Here is a 20,745-nt window from a genome sequence, read left to right as displayed (position 1 = left end):
CGCTTAATAAATAATCTCCTGAAGAAAAAACTAATGAAACAGGCCCTGAAATTAAACATCTCCCTTGCTGTCGCTATTGTCTCAGAGTGCAAATGGTGCAAACTTCTGTTCCATAACTCTGTGTCATACAAAATCGCTAACAGGTTTCCCAAAGATAAATTCAGCATTTCATTTTATACCCCCAATACTCTATACAAAGCCCTATGCTCAAACAAAGATCCTATAGACTGCAACACCAAAAGTGGTGTATATGAAATTCGGTGTGAGTGTGGGGCCATTTACATTGTTCAGACAGGCAGGAGTTTTTTGAAACGTATCGGGGAACATAGGAAAGGCTACATTACAGGTCACACCAACTCTTTATTTGCCAAACATCTATTGGATTCTAACCATTTCTGCAATTTCGAATTCAAAGTGCTTCACAACTTGGAAAAAGGAAGGAAGCTGGATGCCATGGAACAGCTTGAAATCTTACATCGCAAGGACTTGGGGCTGATCAACAAAGTCCAATTTTTATCATCACCCTCCCCCCTCCTCTCCATCACCTTCCCACGACGTACATGTGACCAGTGATCCCTTGTCCCCTACTAATTGGATATTTCCTTCCTTTCACCCCCAGTGCACATGGAGACCATGCTTTCCCGAACAAGGTGGGAAACCCTCTGAGTCCCCACCATCTTTCCTACGGAAGATGAAGGAAGGTTCACCGCTGCGGGACAAACCACACCGCCCCCCCCTATTCGACATGTGCAAGTGATAACATTCCCTCCTACACCCTTTCCCTAAAACCTCGCTAGGGCGCCCCCTTAAAACTATAAAGTGATCCCAATCTTTACCCTTTAACTCAGTGCTTCTTTGCGTATTGATACCTTGCTCCTAGACCAAGACCATGGGGAAAAAACCCCCGATCTCATCCCCTTCCTCCGCGGCCCGAAGAGCATGGTACTGCACCGTGGGACACCCTCAACGAGACACCCCCCTCCATTCGGCCATGATGCACTCTCCGGACTCCTAGGGTCTTTGCACCTTGTCTTCCCCAACCCTTTCCCCTCCCCCACTCACATAGTCACCCATGCTGCCTTCCGCCTCCCCCCCCTCTTTTCCTCCACCCTCCCCTTACTTGCCTTTAATCTAACATATACTGGACTCTGAGGTTTAACTGTCACCTGATGATGATGTACTAACATTGAAACCGGTCGCATTAAACTTTATTTTTGTGGAAAATTGCTATTTTTAATTAATCATGATATTCCACCATATCACGCCTGAAACGTCTCTTTTTAAACTTCCACAGCTTGTAAAAGGTGCCAGCAGTATCAAAATCTTGAAATTTCATTTCAATACAGTCCTAGAAAAATTGCATTACTCTTAACAGTGAGAAACTTAATTGCAGTGACCATTTTCTATGTCTATGTGCATTTAATTTTTTTGATGTGTCTTATTCTTCATGAATGGGTTAGCATGGGATGAAAAATAAATGAAAACATGTTTCTCACCTTCCAAGTTTTATCTTCAATTTAGATGTTTTAGGTACATGTCTCATGGTCAATGAAACCCTTGTCTTTCTTTGGACAGTTTGCATTGCTTTTTTATCATCTAGCTTGATGCCAAGAGTGTCTTTAACATTCATAATTCCAGAATCATAAATTTTCACTTTTTTTACACTATTTCCTTCAGTTCCATAATTCTCACTTTGGGGCAAGTTAAATTCTTGATCTTCAAAGTGATCCGAGTGTTCTTTATTTCCCAAAACTTGATTAGGATTGGCAGAAGAATGGCTACTTTTAACCCCTACATCAGTAGTTTTATCTTGGTATTCATTTTTAAACTGTTCACATGTTTTCCAGTTAGTAATAGTAGAGGGTATTAACATGTCTACATCAGTTTCTTCTATTCCATGAAGATATTTGGAGTACATATCATCCTTCAAAATCAAAAGGCTTCGGGGCTCCACAAGAAGTGAAAGCAGCTTGGACATTTTCTGCAAGATCAAATACAAATCTATTAAGCCAAACATGACATTCTGCTACATGTTCTTCTATGATTTTAAATGAAGATGTTTCCATTATCATGTTATTCTAATGACAACAATCAATAACATAAATGGGATTTAGCAACAACTGAAAAGTCTTGAAAATTACCTGTAAGAACAATGTGAAAATGAAGAGTGTGAATTATTGATATAAGTAAACAGGTGTCTATAAAAATACTAATAAGTGACACGAAATTCATAAATGTAATCAAAGAGAAAGATATGTCAAGGAGAATAAATATCATCTAATGATATTTTGGGGCTAACATTAAACAGTAAAAAAGATATACTACCTTGATCAAAAAGTTCCCGGAATAACCACCGTGTGGCGCTCCCATCGTTCCGATTTGAGTTCTGTTTTTTTTTGTTAAATTGGTACATCTGTTATTGATATTCCCTTTAAATCTTAGTGTCATAACTTGACATTTGCAAAAGTTACGTAGCCAAGAGTACATCTATCTCTGTGTGTGTTGGCGATTTTTTACAATTGCAGAAATGGATTTAAATTTCCAACAACGAACTTGTATTAAATTTTGCGTAAAAAACGGATTTAGTGGCGCACGGACGTTGGAAATGTTGGAAAAGTGTTTCGGCAACGATTCTCTAAAAAAAACGGTCGTTTACCAGTGGCACGAGCGGTTCAGAAGTGGTCGTGAGTCAATCGAAGATGATGAACGCAGTGGCAGACCATCGACATCGAAAGTCGGTGAAAAAATTGATAAAGTAAAAGAAATGTTGGTCAATAACCGCAAATTAACCATCAGAGAAATAGCGGAGGACTTGAACATTGCCTATGGATCCGCCCAAGACATTGTGGTTAATGATTTGGGTTTCCGTCGTGTAGCAGCAAAGTTGGTGCCAAAAGACCTCAATTTCATGCAAAAAAGAGACCGTGTTGACGTCGCAAAAGACATGATTTGCGAGGCTGAATCCGATCCCACATTCATCAAAAGGATCATTACTGGAGACGAGACGTGGGTTTATGAGTACGACACGCAATCCAGACATCAGGCAAGTGAATGGCGTTCACCAAATGAGCCGAGACCAAAAAAACCACGTCGTTTTCAGTCAAAAAAGAAGGCAATGCTGACGGTTTTCATGGATTACAACGGTGTAGTGCATCATGAATTTTTGCCAGAAGGCCAGACAGTAAACAAAGAGTATTATTTGGGCGTTATGAGACGTTTGCGTGAAGCAATTCGCCAAAAGAGACCAGAAATGTGGGCAGAAAACTCGTGGATTTTGCACCATGATAACGCACCGTCGCACAGTGCTATCATTATTCGTAATTTTTTGACGAAAAATGCAACAAATACCATCCAACAGCCACCGAATTCACCTGATTTGGCTCCCTGTGACTTCTTTCTGTTCAATCGAGTTAAAAAACCATTACGGGGAACGCGTTTTAGCAGCCGAGAGGAAGTAATGGAAAAATCGCAGGAAGCACTGATGGACATACCGAAAACCGAATATAAAAAATGTTTCGAGGATTGGATCAAGCGCTGGCATAAGTGTGTTGCAGTCGATGGGGATTACTTTGAAGGGGACAATATAGATTTAGATGAATAAACTTGTATTTTTAATTTTCTGAATAAATTCCGGGAAATTTTTGATCAAGGTAGTATGTAGCCATTTAATCAACAAATTTGTAAAAGAAGTCTTTAAAAAAGAAAAATACTGTACAAGAGCTGTGTGTCACATAAAGATGCCACATAGATTTTGGAGGATTACTGATGTAGTCACATGGAAGCCCAAATAATTCCACTGGCCCGCCAATGTTAAAGGGCGGCATAAGATGTACTATCAATGTCATTACTTATACTAATGGGGTTTAATTTCTGCTTTTATTTGAGAAGTAAAAATGATGCATAAATTATTATATAAATATTGCTGCTGATGAGATTAAAGGTACATGTGCTTAATTTGAATAAAAAGTTAAGGTCTTTTTAGCAATATCCAAAATGATTGTATGGCAACATACATGACAGTTGTTCAATAAACAATGATTATATGTTTTTTAACAACATACCTTCATTTGTCCTCCAAATTTTGATGTTATTTTTGTAAGAAGTACCGATTGGATGAAATGTACTAATGCCATTTTATTTTTATTTCAATCTTCAAAGACATGCCATTTTGTGATGAGTCTATTCTATCTCCTCAGAAGCTTTCACCACTGCTTCTGATGAGGATAATTACTTTCCACCTAGATATTTCCTCACATTGAGACACAGGAAAAAGTCAAATGGACTAGGTCTGGACTATACGGAGACTGAGGAATGCACTTCACATCGATTTTAATTAAATATTTAGCAACAATATTTTCTGTGCGTGGCCAGGGATCATCATGGCACAGCATCCAGTCTACTGCTTTGGAATGTGGCCTTTTACAATTGATATATCCAAGGAGAATTTTTGGTACATTCTCACACTACTGTCCATTTACTGTAGTATGTTTGTGCATTCAAAAGATACTGCACATCTTCCTGTGCCTTGAACTGGAGCAAACCTGCACAAGAATGTTCTGTTACTTGGGTGTTAGCAGTCCCAGAATCAATAGAGCACAGACATGTCGCACGTACAATATTTCTGTTACCAAAATGCGAATGGCACCAAAAGAAATTTTCAATACACCTGATAGTACTCTTTACATTAATGGAAGATTCTCTCTCACAATGGCAGAAGCAGTGTTGATGTTTACTTCTTTAAGAGCAATGACTGGAGGTCCAGGTCCACCTGCTTTTGACACTGTATGCCCTACTGAAATATTTTAATATATCTACCAACTATATAAGCCTTGTGTAGCATTTCATCAGCATCAATGGGAGAGTTGTTCATATGAAAGCAAACTTTTAAAGCAGTGTATTGCTTGTCCTGTTTTAACTCCATCGATGCAGTAGATTAATTACATAGTTTTCAACTTGAAATGGCTGCTGCTGATGCAATATCGAAGTCATATGAATGAACCTTCTACCACATTCACATTATGCTAACAATATAACAAAATTGAAACTTTAATAATTATACAAATTAAAAAATTTCTGATCATTCTTTATTGAACAGCCCGTGTATAAAAAACCTTTGGCTTTTTCCTATCATCCAATTTGAAGTCATCACTAACATAATACTGAAGTTTAGCCACTTATGATAGTTTTTTATCTTTGTTAGCAATTACAGAGACACTAACGAAAGAATTTATGACACATTCCATCTTTTTAAATTGTGACTTAAATGAAATAAATCACCATAGCACTATTTTTTAATGAATCTTTACAACAATTTTCCACTATTTTTCTACTTTTTACCACTATTCTATGTTATGAGTTCTTAAATATAACTTTTTGGTATTATGTCAATAGTTATTATTTTTGTTCACCAGAATTTTATATTTCCTGGTCCTGGACTTATGTTACAAGCTTAGAAGGCTATAACCATGTTTTTTACTATCATAGCCACTGCTACCACTATTTATCAACAATTATATTAGGATTGAAGTATTCTAAATACTTTTCTATGACATGTGATTTTTCATTGATTTCATCATTCACGGAGGTATTTTGGAAAAATTTCTACACTGGAATTTATAGTTAATAATCTTAATGGAATTTGTTGGGAATCCACTGGTTAATATTTACCCTAGATTTCAGTAATTTATCATTAAAAATGTTCAAAAATCTCATTCAGCAACCAAATTACCATGTCTTTAACCTTTAAATCTATTTAAGACACAATAACCCTAATTAAAGAGAAAATATTGATTTTCAATAATATATCAAATGCTTGCAAAGAAACGATGATACATAGTGTTGTTGAAGTGGAAAGAACCCATCAGAAAATCAGTAAACCTCCACAGACTTCAAACATAAAATACACAAGGTAATTGACATAGTAAATGTGGAAAATTAAATATGGCACTGTGTAGGGAAACCTGGAATGATTCGCAACTAGGAATGCATGTATCATGATGAAAAAATAGTTTATTGATTTAATCCTTTGTTTTTTTTAGCATGCACAGTTCTAGTTTAAAACTTATTGACATAAGCATCCATAAAAAAAGCAAATATAAGATTGAATCATAGTCAACTCACTGAATCTTGAGGTTCCCCACTATCTTCTAACCTGGGAATATAGAAGTCCAACACAGTATGTGAACCCAAGCTCAAAGTAGTGATTGTTGGATAAAAGAGTGGGCCATCAAAATGAGGCTGAAATAACCAGTTTAAAAGTATGAGAATAAATGACACAATGGTAAGAAATATTCCAATTAAAATAAACTATTTTAAAATATCAATTACTCTAATAATAAATTACATCGAATAATGTTATACAAAATAAGGCATTCAATTTCATACATTTGTCTAAAAGTAAAATGGACAGATTAAGAACTAGAGATAGATAATATACACAGTTAATACGACCATGAAATCAAAGATGGGATGATTTCTCTAAAATATGGCCTCCAGCAATCATCCCAATCATAAGAATTAGAGGCATACCAAAACATTGGCTTATTTCACACCTTGGTAACCATTATCAAGGTGCATCTCTAAATAAAAATGATGGTGGACAACATTCGTCTGTTAACAGAACCATATAATTTGGTGTACTTCAGGAATATACTGTATTTGCCAGCGCAAAGGATGCAATTTTTCCTCAAAATATGGCTAAAATGCGAGGTGGTTTGCATACCCAAGTAATCAAAATTATGAGTTCAAATTTGAGTCTAAATCTTGTGATTTATATTAACATACATTTTTCAAGTGTTCTTTTGTATTTTTACAAAAGAGTGAGATGGATTAAAATCTTTCCATAATATTTTTCTGTTCTTTAAAAATAATTAGTTTAGTGATACATTTTTTGCATCAATCTGAAAGAGAGAATTCAAGTAACATGAGTTTAGATGCATTGGCATCGAAATTTGTGTGTCATCCAATGTATATGTGTCTGTGTTATTCCATTAGGCAAAAGCAGATGAAATCATGTATTCCATTTGGATGTGAACAGTGGAACTCCCAAGTAAGCTCCCTAGGGGTATATGCTCGCAGTAAATCTGCATTCTTTGATAATTTATGAGTTTCAGTAAAGCACTATTTGCCATTTCATTTCAGAACATTATTGTCAAGTTTATCATTCACAATTTCGGGAGGTGGGTAGGTTGTGAAATTAGCCAGAATGGCCATTGCCAGCTATATGCCTATTATCCATGCACAATTGTGGCTAAATGCAATCATCACATTCACACATCAACAAAAACATAGAAACAGCAGTGTTTATTCGTTTTAAAGTATTAAAATGCATTTTCAAATTAAATACATTTAAACAAGTTATCACAGTTATAATAATGTTAAGATTTCATGTCAGAACATGGCTCAAAAACATTGGCTCCACTACGAGTGATTACACGGCAAAGAACATGGAAATAACAGGAGAAAGAAATTTCAAATCACTACCAACTGAAAAGATAAGAAATTGGTGAAGACAGGAAGACAAAACAACAAAAAGCTATGAATAGTAAATATTACCAGCTAAATAGAATTATAAAATGGCCAGAACGTAAAGAAACATTGAAAACTTGGCTATTAGACCAGAGAAGATCAGTACCCTCAGTTTCCACAAAAATGACAATTGTTTTCAAATTTATTTTTCAACATAGCCTCCTTAAGTTGATACACTTTTTCCAGCCATGCTTGAGCTTTTTTAACCCTTCCACATGATTTTTGTCTTTCTCCATTAAATAACCATTTACATGTCCGTTAACCTCATCCAATGAAAATCTCTAGTCCTACGAGCCAAACTTTATGGTTAGGAAACAGGAAAATGTCGGATGGAACCAAATCTGGTGAATATGGTGAGTGGTCAATCAATATGGTCAACCAGAGAGATTAGTGTGACAGAGGACTAAGGGTATTGGGGATGCCTCCACTGCCTGAGAAGCAGAGACCATGAGTTGCATGTCCATGTGATGGTGGAGTTCCCCCTTCCTATTTTTCAGCTCTGCATGGCATGTCTTGTTTTGGTGGAGGCCTGTCGTATAAATGGTTTCGGTTCATTTTAATTCCCTACTTTGCAAAACAAGGAACTAGTTTGTCCTGTGAAGTAACCCTTGTTCTGAATTGCATCTTTCTCCTGCAAGTTTACAAGTTTGCAAATAATTTGATAGTTTCTTAAAGAATATTTTTCCCTGTTCCCTTCCTCTCCCATATTCTTCTATCTATCTATTCCTCTATTATCACTCACCCTTCCCACCTGGTGCATGCACCCCTTGTCACACACCATTTTAGTGGATCACAGGGTATTTATGTCAACATCGATAAGAAGTGCAATTCAAGATTTTTTGTCGTGGTGACCGCAGAAGGGTCAGCAGGAACATTGCCCTAATGGAAATGCACGTTCTTCTTCTTCAAAGATGGTAGTTTTTTTGCAGTTTCTGCCTTCAGCTTCTCAAGTAATGGTATGTAAAACTATCCCAATATCGTTTTACCTTTTAAAGAAAATAAATGAGCACAATTCTGTGACTATCCCAAAAAAACAGTCAAAACAAATCAGCCTTTACTTTCCCAGCCAATGGAACCGTCTTTGCCTTTTTCAGAGCACGTTCAACCTTAGCATTAGCTTAGTCTCCTGTTTTGACTGTTCTTTATTCTTAGGATTGTAGTGGTATATCCTAATTTCATTTACAGTTATGAATCAACACAAAAAATGTGACTCATTTCACTTGGCTTAAACTGCTCCAACAGGGCCTTAGAAATGTTCATTTGAATGCATTTTTGGTCCAAAGTGAGCAAACATGGCACCCAACGTGCGGATAGCTTACATAACCTTAATTCAGTGGTCATTCAGTACCATTTGGCAAACTTTCTCCATGCTAATAGTAGTTTTTGCAGCTTTTTTCTCTCCCGAACATTCATCACTAGCCAAGTTGGCATGGTTACATTTAAATTCAGCTGCCTAAAATTTAATAAGTTATAAATGATGCTGCAGAGTCACTGCACATAGCAGCCAACTCATCTTTTATCTGCACAAGCATATTACCTTTCAAAAACAAATATTTAAAGACTTTCAACAATCCATTTTTTTCTATTTTCACAAAAACCCTCAATAAGGCTAACTCAAACGACTGTCTAACAATAATTGAGAGTCCATAATGAATGACATTTTGGTGAGTACATTATAACACATGTGCAAACACATTCCTAACTTTTGTTGAAGAGGGCTGTCATCTTCATGTGGAGGTGGGAGGGTTGCCAGATCACCCATATATTATATGCCTGTATGTCCTAAATGCCAACAAATATTGTACATAAAAAATTTAGCAGAATATACACAGAAATATAATTTTGCACAAACTTATATATTATGCACTATCATAAAGCATTATTATTGAAGATTCCACAACAGCAATTGGACATCTTTCAAAATGGTGCCACAAAAATGAAATAAATTTAAATCTCAGGAAAATTCACATGATACAATTCTGTCTTAAAAGTAAATCTACTGAAAGCTGAGGCCACACATAAGTACAACAATCACCATACAAAAAAACCTATTAATATTGACTCACTAAACTCCTAGGTATTTATTTGAAAGCTACTCTTAGATGTGACTTAAAATATGATGCCCTCATGAGCACATTAAGGTCACCATGGATCAAGTTGGTGCTGTGGCTTGTGTACTGGATTTTCATCACATCCCTGAGTTGGCAGAATTTTTCATCAGTATCCTGATCCCTATTTGAGAGCTATGTAGAGAGCACTTCAATTGAGTACCTCATTCACTGCATATTAAGCAGTGAGCCCCTCGCTGACTTTTGTAAAGAGTAGGCTAACACTGACACAAGTTTTCTCTCCACCCCTCCTCCCATTCTCTGATAATCCTACCTTGATCAAATAACCCACCTATCCCTAATGATACAGACAAATCTTGGTCACCTCTCTTGCTACAACAACTAATACTACTTTTGCATTGGCTTAGAGAGACATCCAATTTAGTCAAATCGAGCATTAAGTTGTGGAAGGTAAACATAATATATTCGTAGCAAATAATAATGCACTGCTCCACTGTTGATAAATATTTATATGACGATAAATTGACGATATATCTGATGATAAATATGTGACCTTGGTTTCGACATTACTTCTTCATCTTCCGGAGGTCTCCACTTAATTGCCTGTAAAGTTCATCAGCCCCTCCTAACTCCCAATAGAATGCTGAGGCCAGGCAACACTCATCAGACTCCACCACCAAGGATGATGTCTCGGGGTAGCCATTCAGGGAAGTCCATCCCTCCTCTGCTGATGACAAGTTTGCCCACTGGCGGGGATCCCCAGCCTACCCCCACCCTGGCATCTAGATGATCACATGCAGTGGGGCTCATACCAAAGACTGACTTTCTACACATATATAATTAGCAATTTCTGTAAAACTTCACTTTTATCCTTCCCTTGCCCCTTACCCTCACTCTTTCCCCTCCAAACAACTCCTAACCTTCCCCCTTGCTGTCTTGAGGAAACTATTTAGGCTTGTGCATATTAGGCACCTGAAGATACAGAAGCAATGCCAAAACTTACATAAAAATAAATCTCAATCAACAGAGGAATAGTGCATTATTATTTGCTATGAGACAGTTGACAGTTACATCCTCCTGACTTTATATTAAAGTTTATATCACATTTTATTTACTCTTCTTCCCTAATATTATATCCCGGGGATTTTGATCAAGTGCAATCAATATATTCAAATTAAAGAAACATAATTAGTGAGTGAGACCACAAGGTCATAAAAGTCGGGCTGACCTCATGAAATTGATGTTAATAGAAAAATAAGGGTACATAAGTAAGTGTAATTACAATAGGAACAATTTAAGATGTTGATTCAACAAAACAAAAGACAAGACTGATCGTTTGGACAAAAGTAGATTGTACAAGTTGAGATGTAATGAATGTGATACCACATATGTGGGGCAGCCTGGGATAGCCTTAAGAATAAGATCGGAGGAGCATAGGAGAAGCTTCCTTTATAGGAAACCATCCCACTACCACTTTGCAAGTCATCTGCTGGAGGAGGGACACGCAAGTTACTAAACCCATGAAATCTTGCATCTCATTGGGAAATGGTGCAAAATGGACATAATAGAAGAGCTGAAAATAAGAAGAAAAGTGTATAAAGGCTATTTCCTTAATGACATTGTTTTAGAAAGATATTCACCACTGATGGAAACCTCACTCTCATTCAAGAACAAAACTTGTGACCCCCGAACTGTGAACCTTCCTGGCCACCTCCATCCCCTCCCCCCTGCTAACACTCTCCCTCCCCACCTCCCCTATCCCCTCCACCAACCTTTGCCAATTCCGCCACCTTGACAATTCCATAACTTTGTACCTGAGAGCGACGCCGCTACTTTGAAACTTGTGGTGCTTAATAAAAATTTTGCAGAAAGATACATCTGTTTTACTTCAATGAAGGAGGAAAGTCCCCCAGAGTGCTTTGTGAGTCTGGATGAATTTCCTATGCTTTCATACCTTTCTTTAAGAGGTATTTAATCACTGCTCGAATCTCAATTTTTTCCATCTTCCTCCCTTCTGACAAAAGGAATAATGTAATTGGTGTTTCGAATGACTTAAAAATGGCTTTCGACTCAGTTGCTCAAGCAGTGCCACCGATGAAACTTGAGGAAAATGGAATCCTTGGGATAGTCAACCAATGGATAAAATCTTTTTGAACCGGAAGATCACAAACAGATAAATTATACTCAATTGAATCAAAATCATTTGCTATCTCTAATCCCTTGATGACTGAGAGAGGTGTCCCTCAAGGATCTAATCTGGGTTCCCTACTTTTCATTCTATTCCTAAACAATATCTCAAAATTAATATATTCATGGGTCAAGAATATGTACATCTATATATATAAAGGAGTGTGTTTGTTTGTATGTATGTAATTTGTTTACTTTTTTGCTGTCATAGAAACAGAATTTTTCCAACTATGCCAGCAGGATACTTTTGCAAGAACACTATTGTATTCAGAATTGCCGAGATGTTATACGTAGAATACATCAAGGAAAGTCTTTTGTAGAAGAAAAATGGGCAACTTTGATCCTGAGAATAATATTTATTCATGTGACGCATCGGGCCGAGTCTACACAGTCCATCCTAACAACGCCGAATGTTATTTTTTAAGAATGCTTCTACATACCATTAGAGGACCTCGCTCATTTGCAGAATTAAGAACGGTAAACGGAGAAATATGTGAGACATTCAGAGAAGCTTGCCAGAATTTAGGGTTGCTAGAAGGAGATCAACACTGGGATGACTCATTGCGAGAGACCAGTTTGATTTCTCTTCCAGGACAAATCCGAATTTTGTTTGCCATCATAATAACCTCCTGTAATCCATCTAACCCAAAAACATTACGGGAAAAATATAAAGAATCAATGAGTGAGGATATACTGGCTAAAGTTCGAAGTGAAAATCCTACATTGGATATTACGTTTAACTCCGACATTTTTAATAAAACTTTGATTATTTTGGAGGAAAAGTGTATCACCATGGTTAACAAGACTTTAGTGGAACTCGGTCTTTTTGCACCTGTACAAGATCAACAGGGTGTATTTTATCCAGATTATATACGTGAAACTAGCTACAATGTCTTAGACTTAGAAGCATACATCGCGGATAAAAAGCCACTTCTTAATGAAGATCAGAAATTCGCGTACGAAACAATAATGGATCAAGTAGATAAACAAGAAGGAGGTATCATTTTTCTTGATGCTGCTGGTGGCACGGGAAAAACATTTTTAATTAATTTAGTTCTCGCTGAAATCAGGGTTCATGGAGAAATCGCTCTAGCCGTTGCATCTTCAGGTATTGCAGCAACATTAATGGAAGGAGGAAGAACAGCCCACTCTGCCCTAAGTTGCCACTTAATATTTCCCGACAAGAAAATCCCACATGTCATATAAATAAAACAAGCGGCCAGGCACAAGTTCTTATAGAATGTAAATTGATAGTATGGGATGAGTGTACGATGGCTCATAAGAAATCTCTTGAGGCCCTCAACGCAACACTTCAAGATCTCAGAGGAAACACCAGTTTAATGGGAGGAGCTCTGGTACTCCTGTGTGGAGACTTCCGTCAAACTCTGCCTGTCATTCCAAAATTGACTCCAGCCGATGAAATTTATGCCTGTTTAAAACATTCTGTTCTATGGAATCATGTCCAAGAAATTAGCCTTAAACAAAACATGCGAATCCTCTTAAGAGATGGGAATGCTCAAAATTTTGTAAATAAACTTTTGGAGATTGGAGAAGATTAGTTATTGAAGCATCTGGTATGATAAAATTGTCATCAGATGTGTATCGGTGAAAACTGTCCGCGATATGATACAAGCAGTCTATCCTAATGTTAATCAAAATTATAAAAATTTAGAATGGTTGCGAGAAAGAGCCATTCTAGCTCCTAAGAACGATGATGTTAATGAAATTAACAAGGAGATACTAGCCATGCAGCCAGGAGACGTGATTGAATATAAATCGGTTGATACCGTAGTGGATGCTGACGAAGCCGTCAATTATCCAACGGAATTCCTAAATTCACTTGATCCAGCTGGATTGCCACAACATCGCCTTATACTTAGAGTAGGATCTCCAATCATTTTATTGCAAAATTTAGATCCACCAAAACTCTGCAATGGGACACGATTGTGTGTGACATAATTAATGAAAAATATAATCCAGGCATCATCATTTTAACTGGAAAAGGAAAAGGTGAAATAATTTTTATTCCACGGATACCTCTAATCCCAACTGATCTTCCCTTCAACTTTAAAAGATTACAGTTTCCAGTCCGGCTAGCTTTTTCAATTACCATTAATAAATCACAGGGACAGTCTTTAAAGTTTTGTGGTGTTGATCTAAGATCGCCATGTTTTAGCCACGGGCAACTTTATGTTGCTTGCTCCGGAGTAGGTTCGCCTAAAAATTTATATATTCTTTCTCCTGGATATGAAACAAAAAATGTAGTTTATAGACAGGTGTTAAATAAAAAAGATTCTTAAATTTGTATGAAGTAGTGTATTATTGTACTTTATAATTTGTTGTTTTTATTTATGTAGTATATTTATATTATTGCTTCCCCCTAACCCGTGCAAAGCCAGGTATTCAGCTAGTAGATGATACAACTCACCTAAACAATGAAGTAGTTCAAGGTAACACTGACTGTATGAATAAATGGTGTAAATAAAATTTGGTATAGATGAAAAATGAGAAAACTACATTAATCCAATTTCGTCACATCAAAGAAAAATTATAGCCTTAGAGGATTAATGGGTCCTCTCTAAAGTCTTCTAGAGCGACAAAATTCTTGGGGATTCAGTCCTGGGAAACTCATACTCATAATAGGCTCTAAAGTGGCCATAGGCTGTTATCTTCTCAGAAAAATTGTGACCATGGTTGGTGGTGATACGGTGCTCTCAGTTATTCATGGTCACCGGAAATATGGAATAGCCATGTGGGGGAACTATTGATCATTCCATGTGCCTCTTTAGACTGCAAAAATGAGCTGTGATCAATTCCTAGATAAGGTTCCAAGGGCATGTAGTTGTGGACCTTACCTTAAAAATCTTAAATTTTAACTATTTCCAGTATTTATATTTTCCATGCTTTTATTATTAAGCAGCAATACAAAGCCATGTTCAATCTGATAAGATAATACACACAAGAGGTTGTAATGACTTGAGGATAACTGCTCATAACTCACATATTTTGGCTAAGAACCCTTGATATGCTGGTGTGAAATTCCTGAAATTAATACCTAGAAAACTAAGGGGAATAAATAATTCTTTGTCATTTAAATCTGAACTTCATCAGATCCTTAGTGAACATCCATTCTATACTGTGGATGAATTCATGTCCCACTCCATTGATAAATACTTGTATTCCTATGTATGTAGTTACTGCTCCTGCTTAATGTTTTTTTTCTTTTTTTACTTTATTTATTTGTGATTGTATCACTTGTTTTCAAGCTCCAATTGCTTTTGTATTGTATCTATCTTGAAAATTTGCAATCAATGTGATATGTTCCACTCATGTCTTTTATGAACTAATAAACATAAATATGAATATAGTAACCAATGATGGTGCTATGACTTGGTTATTGGATGCCACCATCAATCTTCCAATGACTGGGAGAGGATGGGAAAAGGCAGAAAATAATTATGTACCCTCAATGGAGCATGAGTGGTTAGGCTCCGTGAAAATTGATAAAAACTTTACAACATTTAAATTTTTAAATACTATTAAATAAAATAGATGCTTGCTGGATCCTGTGGTAATCAAAGGTCGTAAATAGAAAGCTGAACCTTAATACATTACCTCAATACTACCTTACCATTATTCCTTGCCCAGGCAAATATTCATTGATCAACACATGATTGGGCCTGCACATTTCCTCAAACACTCCCAAAGTCCACACTTTATCCAGGTAAAAAGACAGCCACTGTAGTTAAAATGAAAATAATACTTCAATCACCAGGATTTTTTTCTAATACTACCGAAGAGCAATATATTATTCCCCGTAACCATACACATGGTACATTGTTTATTTTGTTTAAAAGTTCTGACCTTAACCAAACCTACGTGGGAAGTTTTCCCCAACAAATCATTCCACATGACTAACACATACTGATAATACAGAGTTTCCGGGGTCATTTCATTAAATTTTTCCCGAATAGCCTTTTGCATACATATATCACGTAATTTCAACCGTATATGACAGCCAGTATTTTGCTAATATGTGAAATACTCAATCGACATAGAACACCACATTAACATTTTAAATCAACCATTTCAAATATTTAAAGTTCACTAAACATTAGCATGGATAATGACTATTTGACTAAGAACTTCACTAAAGACTGCAAAGGTGAGATAAACATTCAATGGAAAACATATTTTTATATGTGATAGGTTTTGCGGTACGGCTTCTAGCAATCGTATTCGACAAGGAACTAAGCATATAAATCAAATATGTCAAAATGTTACAAGAATCACTGTAATGTAAGACTTTTTTCTAACTACTATTCAACCCATCACTGTTGTTAAAGGCGAAATATCGCTCGCATGCCTGTGGTACTAAAAGGTTGCCAATAGAAAGGCAAATAAACGGGAAAACGTTAATATTTTTCACAGTATCGACTTAATCACACACCATCACATTCATCAAAGGCGTTCTCAATTGCCACATTGTACTACCTCGGGTATGATTTCGACCAGCATTCCATTTGGATGAGGAATTCCCCCCCAATTCTGCAATCGTCGGTTAGACAATTGCGTCCATTTTGGCTTCGGGACTCTATAAACCATTTCAAGTATTTGCTCTTCCTCCTTTATGGATACGAAATTTGGGATGTAATACACAGTTGCAGGCGTCTGTAAAGAGATATTTTAGAATAACGATGCAATTATGTCTTAATATTAACCGCTAGATTCTGATTTCTACCACGAAGTATACTTACCTCTTCAACTAGGTACTCACTGAGGTTGACGCTACTTATATTACTATTTGTAATAAAATTCTTATCAACGCCAGCCATTTCTAATGTTTGTTAATTCGGACTATACTCTCCAGCATTTACTCAGTTATACATTACGCACTCAAAACACTCGTCACCTTCGCATGGGGGCTATTGAGAATTGAAGAGTGCACATAGTCACTCCGTCAGGTGGAGTTTACTGATACCACACTTTATATCTCCGTCTGCTGTTTTTACGAGTGAGGGGGCCGAAGTCTCACCCCCGGTCACTATGCTTAAATTATAGGGTTGAAGTACATATGCTTAGTGAACAGAATCTTCCTATGTTGTGAACCACTGATGACAAACAACTTCCCTCCCCTTTCGTGTCGTGGTTTTCGCTGTTCAATTGTTTCCCTTACTGCTTTGCGGGGTCTGTGCTTCCTTTTCAAAATAAACTATAATGCTAACACTTATTATTCCGCTAAATATGTATACCACCTGTATTTCGGGTGAATAAAAATATAATGGCATGACGGAGTGCATCAACTAAAAACTAATGTGAATATGTACCATAAGACTATGCCTAAAACAAATAATTTCATCCCAAAAAAAGTAAACTTCCAAAAAAATATTTTACAAATAACATGATTAAACTCCAAAGATTCTGGGGCAATAAATTTACCCTTTAGACATTCAAATATGTGGGTTTTGTAATTAGCAAATAACTGTAAATGCTGATTTACTAAAGAATAACTCCCTGCGCCAGTGGCCCGCCAATCACTCACTTGGTTAGGTATGCGTAAACGCCTTAACCCTTGCAAAGCTCACTCACTCAAACAGGTCTACTGTGGAACCTCTTCCGACATTAGTCCTGAAATTAATAGTACGGCTGGGATTGATTCTTTCCATAATAACCGTAGCCGGCCATAGTTACCGTGCCTTTATTCAATTATAGTTTTGTTTCCGTTTCCCAAGGCGTTTTCGTTCCGGGTTAAGCCCGGTTGGAAGAACGGGGAGTGGTAGGGATGGTTTTTAATATGGTTTCAGTATCCCGGTTTCCCGTTTTCATTTCCGAGTCCGGTGGGATCGGTTCGTTTGGGGTGAAGTGGGTAGGCGTGGGCTCGGGTTAGATAAATATTCTCAGTGACTAGGAAGGGTATTGGAAAGAATAAACTGAGCTTCTTACGGCCTCTTTTTAGTAGGATTATATTAAACAATATTTCCTGAAAAGGGTGTCTTTTGTTTGTAACGAACTCTTGCTGGTATAAGAGTTAAGGGGGGATCAGAGTTCGTAATCGCGCTGTACGAATGTACCGTTCGCACATCTTTTGACTCGGTGCCCATAATTTGATTCGAACGATCATATCGATTCCAAAATTCATTCATTCAATAATGAGGTTCCAGATAAATCTATGATACCCCCTCCTAAAAATTATTATTTGCTCATTTAATGTAAATGAGAACATGAGTAAATAATGTTCAGTGTGGCGTAATTCTCGATTAAAAAACTACCGAATATACACTATTGCGCACCGCTGCAGTTCTCATGATAATGATAGTTGAAACGCGCTAATGCGAGTATTCAAGATGGATATTGTTTACCCGTAAAGACGTCTGAAAAAGATTTGTACTGTAACTCTGTCCGACACTTCGTCTGAGAATGCCTTTGGTTATTTTAACTGGTTTCCCATGCAGTGGGAAGACATCACGCGCAACTGAACTTAAGTCTTTCTTCGAAAGTGAAATGAAAGTCGTGCATGTCATCAGTGAAGACGATGCATTCGAGGGAATCGAGAAAAATTCTGTATATATGAGTTAGTTAAATCGCTAATGGTTGATGCAGTGAAGAAGTTTACAATGATTGAATAATATGTGAACATATGCTTTCAGATCCGTCGAAAGAAAAAGAAGTGAGAGCTATTCTGAAATCACGAGCCCAGAGGTAATATTTCTGAAGACAAATCAAATTTAAATGCTATACATTAGTATTTTTATTCCAATTTAGTGTCACTTTTTTTATTTTTCAGACTTCTTGATGGGGGTAATGTAGTGATATTGGATGGAGGAAACTACATCAAAGGTTTGATCGGTCTAATTTTATTCATATCATTTCCAGTTTGCAATATAAGTCTACTAATACTAAGTTGACAGGTTATAGGTACGAGCTTTACTGTATGTCAAAAGAGTGCAAAACAACGCAAGTTACGGTTCATTGCCAAATTTCGAGTGGAGAAGCTTGGTCTTGGAATGAAAGGAGGAAAAATGAATTTGAAAAATTCAATAAAGAAGTACACGATGCATTAGTAATGAGATATGAAGCTCCGGACAGCAGAAATCGATGGGATTCTCCCCTATTCACCGTTTTCCCGGCTGACAGACTTCCTACCTCTGAAATATTGGAAAGCCTTTTTGAAAGGAAGGCCCCGCCACCTAATAAGTCCACGCAATGTGTAAGATATTGTCAAGGAATTGTATTATATTATTTTTCAATAGTATTTTACAGTGCATTACTCTTTTGCAGCAACCTATTTCGTCTACAAACTTCTTATACGAAATGGATAAAGTGACACAAAATGTTGTTTCTGTGAGTATATCTTTTTCTAAGATCCTGCCATTTAAGTCATTAAATTATTCCAGATTTGTTACTTGGGTAACTAAATTTACCCACTACAGTGATCTGTTTTTCTAGTGTCCACAAGCATATGTGCTTAGGCTTGAACTTCCTCATTATCAGAAGAAAATAGGAACAGGCTGATGAAAGAAAATGTAGAATATCTCATATTAGAAAGATCCTAAAAATCATAAAATTTATCAAAATACAAATATGTACTATGTGAGTACACATTGCCCTAAAAATTGGTTAAAATGTTCATTGAGTTGTGGTTAAAAGTGAATCATGATATAGGTAGGTAATTTTTTAGCCTTTCATGGGGAACAAAAGTGCAAGGAGTAAGGGTAAATGTAACAATAGAATAATGATGAACCTTTTGTGTAGTTGGGTAACCATATTAGCCAGACAATATGCCAACTCTTGGGACTACAGTTAAGTGGACATGCAATGAGGTCTTGCTAATAAAATTGAATTACATTCCCTCTAGGCTCATATGTTATTATATTATATGTATATTACCTTGCAGTTGAGACTATTGTTTAATTTTATTTGCAGGAGATTCTTTCTGCTTACAAAATAGGAGCTGAGAATGATGTTAAGATCCAGGGTTGCCCTATATATTTTTCATGTCCTGGTGGCACCCTTTCTGCTCCACAATTAGCTCGACTAAGAAGACAATTTTTATCTTACACAAAATTGAATCCTCCGCGTGATGAAGACATCTCGGCTATCCCAGTGCATTTTGTACAGTTCTTGAATCATCGACTCTCTGAATGATTTGGCCAGTCATAACATTTCTCCTGAGGCTATGTAGCCATATCTGTTAACCTTGGCTTCGTGATAAAAATTCACCATGATGGATCATGTATTGTTTTTGTAAGTAAACATTTTATCTAGTGACTTGGTGTTTTATATGTATTGAAATATATTCCAAATGCTCCATTCCATCCTGAATGTGAAGTTATTTACTATGTAACAGAATTGGTTTGGGTAGTGATTATGATTTTGAAAGTAAATCCATATCAGCATTTCACTATGCTGAATTCATTTGGAGCTACTTAAAGATCAATGTGATAATGGGTAATTTAGCAGTACTGCACACCTTAGAAAAAGTATGGGATTATGTAATATAGGTATGTTAACGTGCTTGAAGGCTCTGTGTGTATATATATATTTACCACATAAACACATAAATCAACCTAAAGGTCGGTTTGATAGCTCTCACAATACAAAGCCTAACTAGGTGTGAAATTCACACATCATGGTAGGGAGGTATTTCTTTCCCTGTGCCACCTATGGTTTCCCAGGAAGTTCTAGTGCCCAAAAAATCGCCCAGCTTGGGTGGAGCTAAATGTGCAAGGAATCAAACCTGAGACCTTCAGTCAGTAGTCCAATGCTCTACCCTTGGACTACAATGTTCCATTATATACATATGCACGCATATATATCTATATAGGTACTTAAGGTAGGTAGCAAAGGTGGTTAATGATATCTTTTTGACTGCATGTGGTGTAAATAAGGTTAATACGATGATTTGGTGTGGAAGAATTTGAATGGTAGGTGGATTAATGCTGATAAGCAGAAGAAAGGGAAT

At 36.7% G+C, this 20,745-nt stretch overlaps 2 protein-coding genes across 3 annotated transcripts; one reads left to right on the top strand and one right to left on the bottom strand.

The window, feature by feature from the left end:
• Positions 1-1,492: 1,492 nt before the first annotated feature.
• Positions 1,493-16,923, bottom strand: LOC139698522 (alpha-ketoglutarate-dependent dioxygenase alkB homolog 6). The gene is made up of 5 exons (XM_071597388.1): positions 16,541-16,923; positions 16,278-16,454; positions 15,415-15,522; positions 6,121-6,237; positions 1,493-1,981 (listed from the first exon to the last, which is right to left on the bottom strand). The coding sequence occupies exons 1-5, from the start codon at positions 16,616-16,618 to the stop codon at positions 1,493-1,495; spliced, it is 969 nt and encodes a 322-aa protein (XP_071453489.1). The 5' UTR covers positions 16,619-16,923.
• A 1,198-nt stretch (positions 16,924-18,121) lies between these two features.
• On the top strand, positions 18,122-20,051 carry LOC139698500 (protein KTI12 homolog). 2 transcript variants are annotated; one of them, XM_071597386.1, is made up of 6 exons: positions 18,122-18,354; positions 18,431-18,482; positions 18,568-18,620; positions 18,692-18,990; positions 19,062-19,124; positions 19,707-20,051. In XM_071597386.1, the coding sequence occupies exons 1-6, from the start codon at positions 18,201-18,203 to the stop codon at positions 19,926-19,928; spliced, it is 843 nt and encodes a 280-aa protein (XP_071453487.1). In that variant the 5' UTR covers positions 18,122-18,200; the 3' UTR covers positions 19,929-20,051. The 2 variants fall into 2 exon arrangements, with proteins under 2 accessions (XP_071453487.1, XP_071453488.1); XM_071597387.1 differs by lacking the exon at positions 19,062-19,124.
• Positions 20,052-20,745: the final 694 nt, after the last annotated feature.

The sequence above is a fragment of the Hetaerina americana genome, unplaced genomic scaffold (assembly GCF_022747635.1).
Source record: "Hetaerina americana unplaced genomic scaffold, ioHetAmer1.1.p SCAF_10, whole genome shotgun sequence".
In the NCBI taxonomy this organism is placed as follows: domain Eukaryota; kingdom Metazoa; phylum Arthropoda; class Insecta; order Odonata; family Calopterygidae; genus Hetaerina; species Hetaerina americana.
Note: the sequence above shows the minus strand (reverse complement) of the source record. Positions and strands in the feature narration are given on the sequence as shown.